The sequence below is a fragment of the Musa acuminata genome, chromosome BXJ2-3 (assembly GCF_036884655.1).
Source record: "Musa acuminata AAA Group cultivar baxijiao chromosome BXJ2-3, Cavendish_Baxijiao_AAA, whole genome shotgun sequence".
NCBI lineage: Eukaryota > Viridiplantae > Streptophyta > Magnoliopsida > Zingiberales > Musaceae > Musa > Musa acuminata.
In genome coordinates, this window is record NC_088340.1 from 29,686,256 (window position 1) to 29,696,616 (window position 10,361).

At 40.7% G+C, this 10,361-nt stretch overlaps 2 protein-coding genes across 5 annotated transcripts; both read left to right on the forward strand.

Moving 5' to 3' along the window:
- Positions 1–3,810, forward strand: LOC103978351 (protein YABBY 2-like). Its single transcript, XM_009394117.3, has 6 exons — positions 1–195; positions 1,098–1,217; positions 1,907–2,024; positions 2,171–2,219; positions 2,295–2,370; positions 3,585–3,810. Exons 1-6 carry the CDS (start codon positions 124–126, stop codon positions 3,642–3,644), a joined length of 495 nt encoding a protein of 164 aa, XP_009392392.2. The 5' UTR covers positions 1–123; the 3' UTR covers positions 3,645–3,810.
- A 2,350-nt stretch (positions 3,811–6,160) lies between these two features.
- LOC103978334 (E3 ubiquitin-protein ligase DIS1) lies at positions 6,161–10,361 on the forward strand. 4 transcript variants are annotated; one of them, XM_065099642.1, is made up of 5 exons: positions 6,170–6,320; positions 7,503–8,001; positions 8,365–8,713; positions 9,220–9,606; positions 9,864–10,361. In XM_065099642.1, exons 3-5 carry the CDS (start codon positions 8,462–8,464, stop codon positions 10,182–10,184), a joined length of 960 nt encoding a protein of 319 aa, XP_064955714.1. In that variant the 5' UTR covers positions 6,170–6,320; positions 7,503–8,001; positions 8,365–8,461; the 3' UTR covers positions 10,185–10,361. The 4 variants fall into 4 exon arrangements, with proteins under 4 accessions (XP_009392365.2, XP_018678353.2, XP_064955716.1 ...); XM_009394090.3 differs by lacking the exon at positions 7,503–8,001 and having other exon boundaries at positions 6,161–6,320; XM_018822808.2 differs by lacking the exon at positions 7,503–8,001 and having other exon boundaries at positions 6,167–6,724.

Genomic DNA, 10,361 nt, shown 5'->3' on the forward strand with positions numbered 1-10,361 from the left:
TATGATGCCATCGCTCTTATCTGTTCTACTTCTCATCCTCTTCTCTCTTCCGCTCTTTCCATCATCTCTCTTCCACCCTTAGCCTACATATCCCCGACTTCTCAATTCCCTCTGTCGTCGGAGATGTCGTCCGGCCATGTCTTGCCCGATCAAGTTTGCTACGTCGGTTGCAGCTTCTGCAACACTGTTCTAGTGGTATATTCTGCACAGCCTCCCTCCCTCTCGCTCTCTTCGCTTTTCTTTACCTTCTCACCCATCATCATATTACCTACCCAAAGCAGCTCTACTGAGATGAGAGATATCAGTGTATGTCTATGTATGTATCAACTTTGCTTCATCTTTAAGGGAGATTTATCGACTAAATTACAACCAGATGCAGTAAACTTTCAGGATGGTCATCATGATCTGAGGACCCAAGTTTTAGGGTATAAACGATCAAGAGTTTGTTCTTGTCCTTTTTTAGCCCTGCCAGAAGGAATATATTCGACATGAACATGTGGGGTCTCCGGTGCAGCCAAACCTTTCTACACCCTAATCTCTGAGAAGAGCTCTTCTGCGAGATCTCATAGTGCAGGTGACTCCATGCATGCGCATGTTACATGTCCTTCACCATGGGAGCTGTTGCAGTAAGCATGAAACCAATTGAGCCCATCATTTAGCCATGAAACTTGACACTCTTCTTCATCAGATTCTTTGATCCTAAATCTCTAAGCGATCTGAAACCCTAGTTCACTGCAAAGCTCCCAAAACTAGCATGGTTGCTTGGGCTGGCTTTGTCACGACTCCAAGGAGAAGCTGGATCTGAAACCCTAGTTCTCTCTTTTCTTCTGCTTCTCTCTTCATTTCTTACAGCGAGTGTTCTTCAGAACCAGCACCGAGTACCGATTGCTATCTCGTGTCTTGTGCATTTTGTTCAGAGAAAAGTAATGCACGAATGTAACATAATTAGTGCAAACCAATGACCTCCTCGGTGACTACAAATCTAGTACTTGACACACACACACACACACACACTCTCTCTCTCTTCGTTGTCCCAAAGCCAAAGAGAAAAGTGTGCTTATTGTTCATCTCATGGATTCCTTCTCTTCTTACTTCAGGTTAATGTCCCTCACGACAACTCATTCAACATTGTCACGGTAAGATGTGGCCTTTGTGCTAATATCCTGTATGTGAATCTTGAAGCCTTGCTTGGAAAACTCCCACTTCAGAATCTTCAGGTTAACACACCCCTACTTTGGCTTAAGATTTCTTCATGATTTGCACAGTACTTCGTGTTCTTTTGCACCCACAATTTGTTCTTATTTACTTGTTTATAGATCTGTGCAGAATTGCATCCGTTAATTATTTAGTGTATGCAAAAGCAACTTTTTTTTTGCTTATTATGTTTATAGATCTTTGTGATTTAGCCTTTTTTTCGACGCTGCGATTCATCCAAAAACCTTAAGTTGGCCACTTCAAGGCTGATAAAGGAAGGAGTGCTAGAAAAACTCATGACGTGCGGCAAATGTTGGATCAATGAAGATTCACTGATGACATATTGTGTTTCGACTGCAATCGGTTCATCGAAAGCTTGAGATGATAACTTGTTGCAAGATTTAACTGTTTATAGCTCAACATCAATTGAAATAGGGGTAGATATGCAAACACTTGGAGAAAAAGGATCGATCTCCTTGGACATGAACAATGGACATGAACAACGTTTTTCTCTTCTCATCAAGAAAACCTGCAGTCTAGACAATTCATCTGTGATGCTCCTTGGACATGAACAATGTTTTCTCTTCTCATCAAGTAGCACCCAAGAATTATTTCATCTCAAATGTCAGCACAAAGATAACATCTCCCATATGTATATGGTGATGATGAACTTTTTATTTTTTACTCTTAATTCACTGAAAACAAAGTGCAGAGTCATAACCTTGGATCTCAACACCTTCACATGGATTCCGGATCTTCTTCCACCCGCAACAGGCTATCAGTGATGAGCTCGATGGATTTCGTTCAACAACAAATGCAGCTGATCCATCGTAAGCCTTTCTGCGACACCACATTCTATGCATACACACGCAAAAGTTCATAAATTCAAATTTGTCCCCTCAAATTCTTCTTCTTCTTCTTCTTCTTCTTCCTGGAAACAACCATTCGTGTCTGATTCCTTTCATCTTCCTGGAAGCGTCGACCGAGAAGCGACGTGCTCCTTCTGCCTATAACAGATTCATCAAGTAAGTTCCTCGACCTAAATAAAGTTGGATTACGTATTGCTATCATCAGTGATATCGAGAACTTTTCTTACGCAGGGAGGAGATTCGGCGGCTGAAGGCGAAAAATCCCAACATTAGCCACAAGGAAGCTTTCAGCACGGCAGCAAAAAATGTAAGCATTACTAGTGTTGCTGAGAATTAAGCCACAAATGATGAAGATTTAATTAGCAGAAAGTAAAGATATATGCTAGACGAATTGGTCCTCTATATGAAAATGATAAGATAAACCCTTAGCTTAAATTTACAGCCCATTTTCACTTTAAATTTGCTGCAAAGTGTTGCTTATCAGACATGAGAGGATTATATCAGAGAGAGTGCAGAATGGAAGCTGCGAGCTGAGCACTTGGGCTTGAAGGAATCAACGATTAGAGTATGTTTTCCGACCAAGAAGGCTTTAATTGGATGGGTCACTTCGACTTCGTCATCCATTCGACCTCTCTTCATCTTCATCATTGCCATCACTTTGATCCCATCTGCCTCGTGTCTCGCCCCGTTCGATCTCATCCTCCACCTCCTCCATCACGATCTACTCCACCATCGCCTCCGCTTCCATCATCATCTTTCCTTCTCCTCCATCATAGTTGCCCACTTTACGTTTCCAGGATTAAAGCCCTCCTCGATCCGCTGCCTCCACTCAGCCATCACCATCACCGCAATGCTTCCTCTTCCTCCTCTTTTTGCACGTGAGTAGGTTGGAACAGATGGAAGCAATGCTTCCTCTTCCTCCTCTTCCTCCTGTTTTTGCACGTGAGTAGGTTGGAACAGATGGAACAGATGGAAGCCATCACCATCACCGCAATGCTTCCTCTTCCTCCTGTTTTTGCACGCTGAATACTCATCCATCCTCGAACAAATCAGTAGAATCCATATTTCCGGTAGGCATCGACCGAAGACGACATGGTTGAATCATCAAGGCGATATGTGAATGAATGAAGCTGCAGAGCTAATCTCACAATCTACAATGATTCATTCGGTGAACTATTGCAAATCTAGGACATGGATATACGGTGCTCGGATCGCTAACGCATATTTATCGGAGGATTGTAGTTAAGGAAGGATCTATTCCTCGAGTGCGTAGCATACCGACTTGCTTGCTATTTAGGTCTTGATTAATCTTGATGGTTGGTCTCCAAAATTTCACCTACATTGTCAAATAGAGGATGACTGGATAGACAGGACCAGTTCGTGATAGATAGCCTTTTATCTCTTGATGCAACGAGCTCTTCCACATCATGAGACCAGGCGTCGGTGTCTTCAAGTTCCTTAGCCATAACTGTTCTACATCTTTAACGGTTGTGATTCATGCAGCTTTCTGTCAACTTGCAGTGGGCACACTTCCCCGAGATCCATTTCGGGCTATCCATCAAGGGGAACAAGCAAGTTTAGCTTCAAGGTCGATAACGCTGCCTGCCTGCCTGCTTGCCCAACCGAGTCACGATGGTTCTCATGTCTGTTCTTGAACGGTGTATGTCTCTCGTATGGTTTGGTCTAAATGGATTGTTTGTTCCACCATGAATCAGAGTACTAAGAGATGTTGTATCATTTAAATCACCCTTTTCTCTTTAATTAGCATGCTAGGCCGTCATGTTTCCATGTGCAAAACATTGTTGATACGTCTCACCGTACTAATCAGACGCTTAGATGTCAGGAGGAAGTTCAAGAGACAGGGATGAAGGTGGGCATCTCCTGGACCCTGGTCACTGACCGAGAGAACATTTACCTCGGAAAGATTTCCATGATCAAACAGAACAGAAGCTTTTCCTTCTTGCTTAAACACAGGTAAGAAGCAAAAGGAAGGATGCGCTAACATTGCAATCAATGGTGGAAAGAGTTGGGAGAGGAAAGAGACATAATTAGGCAGGAATATTGCAGGTCTGGTCGAGAACTGCCATCCTTGCCCTGTGGAGTGCACAGTTGAGTAGAAACAAACCGCTAAGAACAACAAGGAAGAGAAGTGTTAAGATATCAATCGGTGTCGGACGCTGACAACACGAAAAGGAGAATCCAATGAGAGAAACGTTGTTGTTGTTGTTGTTAGTCCAACGAACTGTCACTTCAGACAGCTTCCAGCAGTCAAAATCACGAGAGAATCTATCCCTTCCCAAATAATTACTTGGGCTCAAGAACAAGTCTGAGTTGGGGCTGTGCTCTGCATCACAGTTTGTCTGCCTCTCATCAGCCCTCAGATCGAAGTAAACAAGCAATGAAGGGGACGGACTCATGATCGTCTCAAGGCTCATGTGGCTGATCATGAGTAAACTGATGATCATCCTCGAAACGACTGCTACCACACAACCATTTCGACTCGATGACAAACTGTCTCTTGTTTCGCATCAAAAGAGACGGTATTGAGCTTGCCCAGAAATAGAACAGCACTACCAACAAAAGGAAGCTCTCACAAGCTGCCACATTGCTCGTGCATGAGTGCATGGTTTGACCAGGTGCACAACAACAACTGATCCACGTCTAGTGCGCATCTATCTGCCATGCACACTTCTCGTCCAGGACGGCTGAGGACGAGAGGAGGCAGAGCCACTTCAACCCCTGCAATGAGTGCGTGTGGCGGACGACAGTTCGTCCGCCATTGCCATCCGCATGTTGCTGCAAGGTTAGCTTTGATCTCCAGTTGATTCGTGGTGGCCGCCACTGCATGCCAATGTCGAAGGCAACCTACTTTCCGCCTCACATGGATACCTACGTGACACGTGCATCGTATACCTCTTTGGCTACATAAAATACTGCCTATTCCAAACACACACATTCCATCAATCACCTTCTCTTTTCTCTCTCTCTCTCTCTCTCTCTCTCTCTCTATATATATATATATATATATACACATGTCACCTCTCACCTGCAGACGTCTCTCTCTCTCTCTCTCTCTCTCTCTCTCTCTGTCTCGGGAATGGAGGCAACGATGCGTTAGGAATGAGATTACACAGTTGCCAGCTCATAATCCAGATTCCATAAGTAATTTTTGAGATCCAACATATCGTGTGATTTCTTTGGAATTAGTCAATTTTCATGCCACGTAGTAATTTTGAGATCAAACATATTTTGTGATTTTCTTGGAATGGTCAAATTTCATGCCACGTAGGAATATTTGGGCACCCTAGTAATTTCTGTGTGGCGAAGGATCTTTTTGGTCATTCGACAACTTTACGTTAGTACTAATTGAGGATGGAGATTACAATTTATAATTCCATTCTTATTATTTACCAACTAATATTAAGAATTTTAAATATTCTTAAGTTATCTTGGGATATATATATATATATATATATATATATATATATATATCCCCAATTTATAATTTAATTTTAATAATTATTTTATTTATTATCTGTCTTTTTTTATTTTTAATTTTATTTTCTCCACCTCCTCTCGAAGATGATGATGCAAAATGATAGATGATGAAACGAAAAGAATACAAATTAAGGAAGAGAAAATGAGAAATAATTTCTAATATTTTTTATAATTATATTTAAAAATTATTTTTTAGGTTAATTATATTAACATAAAAATATGTTATATTTTAGACCTTTGTAAATTTGTCCAGTAAACTATGTTAGCGGTGATAGAGGAGGACGGGGTATGAGAAAAGAAAAAAAGAAAAAAAATAAGAGGGATTTGTATCGAAGATTATTAGTCTTAACTATTAATCTCCCCGATCTCTGGAGGCATTTCCGTAATACTCGGAACCGATGTGGAGCGACAACCACCGTTTTCCTCGTTTCCGATTTCGTCCAACCTTACGGCCATTTTGTTTCGTTATTTGTTCCGTTTTTTGGGCAAAAACAGGGGACCATTAGGGGCATTATCGTCACTCAAGAATCGGATTCAAGTTCGCCTCCTCCGTTCCGTTTCCTCGTCTTTATTGCACCGTGCCGTTTCTCTCTCTCTCTCTTTCTCTCTCTCTCTCTCTCTCCTCCCAAAAAAAGCGAACAAGATTGGCTAAGAGAGGGAGATCGAAGACGAGAAAGAAGATTGATAAGATAGGAGGAGAAGAGAAAAAGGGATGGATGATTGATGCCATTTCGCGTCGGATTCCTTTTGAACCCTTCGGTTGGCCCTCTCAAATATCTGCCCTTTCTGATGCAGTTTTTATTCGGTCCTCTCTGCGTATCGTGAAGCCCTAGAATCGATTCTTTAGGGTTTCTTTCTTGTCGTCTAAATCTTCTTGACCTTGGGATACGGTGGTTTAGATACTCGAGTCGAGACGCATTCGTCTGTCTTGTTCTGGAAATGGGGTATCCGTTTCTTGGTTTTGAGGGTTCTTAGGGTTTCTAATTTGCGGGGATGGTAGATCGGAGTGATACCTGCGATATCATTGTTGTGGAATCTTGTTCTTTGATTCATGTGGAGCTTCTTTCTCTCTTCTTTCTTCCCCTTATTATGCCATGAAAGAAAGATGGTTAGATTCAAATCTTATGATGAAAGTGGACGCTGCAACCAAACTTGATTTATTGGTAGCATTTTATGCTGTAGCCTTGGAAATTCTTGATGTAGATACCTTGCAAAAGATTGTTATGATTCTGATGTTATTTTTTTTGTTTGTGCCCTTCTTCGAATATGCAATTTGAACAGTAACACTGATTACAAGGTTTTGTTTGGTTAAAATTCTGATTCAACCTTTTGGTGTTATTTTATTCATCTTTTACCCATGTTAACGATACCAATACGACTACTCTTGTGCAAGTTCTGCCAAGATGTGTAGCATGACTATGTATTAATATATCCATGGTATTCAATCATTGGAGTTTCATACTTGAACCATAGTCAATTACTTCATCTTATCATGTTTGAAGGTAATTGGAATAAAGACGTTGATCATGATATATCACTCCTTTTTCTTTCTGGGTCATGTTGACACTGAATTGGTATATCATATTAAAATACTATAGCGTGGCATTTGCCAAACCAGAAATGATAGGTAGGCGGGACTTTATAGGAAGTTGGTAGAGACTTGATTCCAGGAATGAATTGCTAGTCCATCTACTCCAACATGTTGTCGTTGGAGTATGAATTTATATAGCCACCCTATTGATGGTGTAAATAACTAGATTTTTGCTGCTGCTTGTTTGGGATTCCAAAGGACCTTACTTATTTTGTATCAGTGCTTCACGGGAGGCTTTTGTAATGTTGAGAAGTATTTTCTACAAGTGATAAGACCTCACAGTAAATTTAGTAGCATATCTTTATTCTTCTCTTTTTTAATGGACTTAATGTGCTTTGTCCTCTTTTCAGATTCTCTTTTGATGAGGTAGTTCCAGCCAAATTGTCTATGGCATCAATGTTTAGTGAATTGCTTCTACAATTAGTAAAGAGAGACTGTATTAGAAGCAGTGGCAGGGCTTGATCTTTTCTCTGCCAATCTATAATCTAGACAAGCAAATATCTCTGCTTTGCAAACGAATTGTGGATTAACGCATTTAACAAAGATGAGAAAGTGGATTGTTATGAGAAAAAAAAAAAGAAGTTATAACCAAATGCCTTCTGTGGGAATCATGTAATCCTAATTTCTTACTTTATCAAAATTTAGAAATATTCTTTTTTCTTTCCTCCTCGCTTAATAATCAGATAGGTGTTATTGGGCATGTGGACAGTAAACATTTGAAACATTTTCTCCATGATTCTTCAATGATTCAGCTGCTTAGGATGATGGTGTTTTACTGAATATTAATGTGGACATGGGGGTTATTGGAGTCAGATCTCGCCCTACTTGCGGATGCTTTCCTGGTAGCAGGTTGAACTGGTTTACCATTACAACACTAAAGTTTCAAAAGAATGACTTGAGTTATTCATGTTGTTTACGCTGCTCAATTTATTCAAAGGTGTAAAAGTGGTACATGAATTTCTTTTGGAAGGGCATTCTGTTAGCCTTTTTTTGGTACTATTAGGTTTTCCATCAACTATTAATGTAGACCTTTTTAACAGTGGAAAAGTGCCATATTTAAGGTTGATTTATTGCTTTTTTATATGTTTTCCACAAATTCACTGAAGTTGCCATCAATTGCATATAACTATTAAGTGCCATGTTTTCTTTATAGATTGAAGACTTACTAGTTAAGAGTTATCTTAAATTTACATGGCATTGTTTTGCATTCAGTTGCAGGTCTTAGGATGATGAAATTTACTGTGCCTTTTTCTGTTCTCACAAGTACAAGTTTTGATAAAGGAGGATTTTCTTTTCTGAGACATACAAGATGACCAACTTTAAGCTGGGAAAGAAGCAAATTCATGCAAGTTCATCTTCTGGTTTTCAGTCGGAAAGGATGGATGAATCACCTTCTTTACCTATGGATTCCAAGTCTTTCAATCCAAAGAAACAGGTTCAACCTCCGTCTAAAGAAAAATTGCCACATGGAAAATCTTCTCTTATACTTCCAAACAGTGACATAGATGAACTACTGGAGTGTCCTGTCTGCAGCAATGCAATGTTTCCACCTATTCAGCAGGTTTGTTTGAGTATTGGCTTGCATATATACTAATGCATAAAAGGCTCCCTTGTCTGATTTTCTCATCATTAATCTATTTGTTTTCCATCCAACAAAATTCTATCACTTGGGCATTCTTTCTTATTATATTGAAGAGATGGCATATCGTTATTTGCACATTTTTGCCACAAGTATAACCATCAGATATTTGCTCTTCATATGTGAGTACACATTTTCTGTCTAGCATGCATACATTATGCAGCTTGAGAAAATGTTGGTTTTTTACAGGATCTCATATGTTATTCATACCTTAGGTTTCTCTGGTAAGTGTAAATTTTATTACGTTAAAGGGTTATAGAGGGGCTATGTATGGGGGAATCAGGCTCAGTTGTGTTACTCATTTGGCCTTCTGTTGTGCCGTGAACCATTATTTCATGCTTTTCTTTCCTGTGCTTCTTCAGGATTCAAGTCTGCTTGCAGATGCTTTTTTTTGGATCAATCTTATTCTTTTTGTTTATTTCTTTCAGTGTCCGAGTGGGCACACACTGTGCTTCTCCTGCAAAAACAAAGTGAACAACAAATGCCCAATTTGCCGAAAGGAAATCGGCAACATACGGTGCTTGGCACTGGAAAAGCTTGCTGTATCCCTCCACCTCCCCTGTGCATACCATCATCTGGGCTGTGAAGAAATGTTTCCCTATTACAGCAAGTTGCAGCATGAAACACGGTGTATTTACCGGCCTTACACATGCCCGCATCCAGGCTCTGATTGTCCCTTCACCAGCGACAGTCTTGCTCTTCTATCACATTTGAGGGAACGCCACAAAGTGGACCTTCAAGCAGGATGCACTTTCAACCACCGTTACGTGAAACAGGATCCATGTTCAGTTGACAGTTGTTCATGGACACTAACGGTAAGCTCAGCTTTTTGTTCAGTACAAATCAATTTTACCTATCCTTCAGATTTACAGAGATGTGACTGCCTGATACACTGATAGGCAAATCAGTTGAAAGTGTGCATCGGTTTCGTGGCATGCTGCTTAGTTTATAACTTCTTAGTTGGCTTATTTGTTTCTAACTTCTTAGTTGGGATTTATGGCTTTTTGTTGTCATCATTGTCTTGGTGTGCTGATTGATTGTGATGTCTACCCTTGGTGCTTTTGGTTGGTAGCTTTTCAATTGCTTCGGCCAGTACTTCTGTCTCCATTTTGAAGCCTTCCTGCTTGGATGTGAACCGGTGTACATGGCATTCCTCCGTTTCATGGGCGAGGAGTCGGAAGCAAGGAGGTACAACTATTGCCTTGAAGTTGGAGGCCACGGGCGAAAGCTGAGATGGCAGGGCGTGCCGCGAAGCATCAGGACTCACCACAGGATGGTCCGCGACAGTCATGATGGCCTCATAGTTCACCGGAGCCTGGCCCTATACTTCTCAGGTGGCGACCAGAAGGAGTTGAAGCTTAGAGTTTCTGGCAGGATTTGGAGGGAGATGTGAGAAAGAAAGGCCCAGGAAATCTCGTCATTTTGTAAAGATTTTTCTTTTTCTGTGAGCTTTTTCTTCGTCTCCCGCCGACTGGTGTAATTTGCAGAAATATAACACAATTCTCTGCTTCAGGCATTTTGCTATTTGATTTGGTTAATCTCATTTATCACATTAAATATTATTAGTTCA

Excerpts from the sequence above, each read along its gene's own strand:
- LOC103978351 (XM_009394117.3), top strand. The coding sequence starts at position 124 with ATGTCGTCCGGCCATGTCTTGCCCGATCAAGTTTGCTACGTCGGTTGC. Across the intron at positions 2,025-2,170 it reads ACAAATGCAGCTGATCCATC|CGTCGACCGAGAAGCGACGT; the intron begins GTAAGCCTTTCT and ends TCTTCCTGGAAG. Across the intron at positions 2,220-2,294 it reads GCCTATAACAGATTCATCAA|GGAGGAGATTCGGCGGCTGA; the intron begins GTAAGTTCCTCG and ends TTTCTTACGCAG.
- LOC103978334 (XM_009394090.3), top strand. The coding sequence starts at position 8,462 with ATGACCAACTTTAAGCTGGGAAAGAAGCAAATTCATGCAAGTTCATCT. Across the intron at positions 8,714-9,219 it reads TGTTTCCACCTATTCAGCAG|TGTCCGAGTGGGCACACACT; the intron begins GTTTGTTTGAGT and ends TATTTCTTTCAG. Across the intron at positions 9,607-9,863 it reads GTTGTTCATGGACACTAACG|CTTTTCAATTGCTTCGGCCA; the intron begins GTAAGCTCAGCT and ends TTTGGTTGGTAG.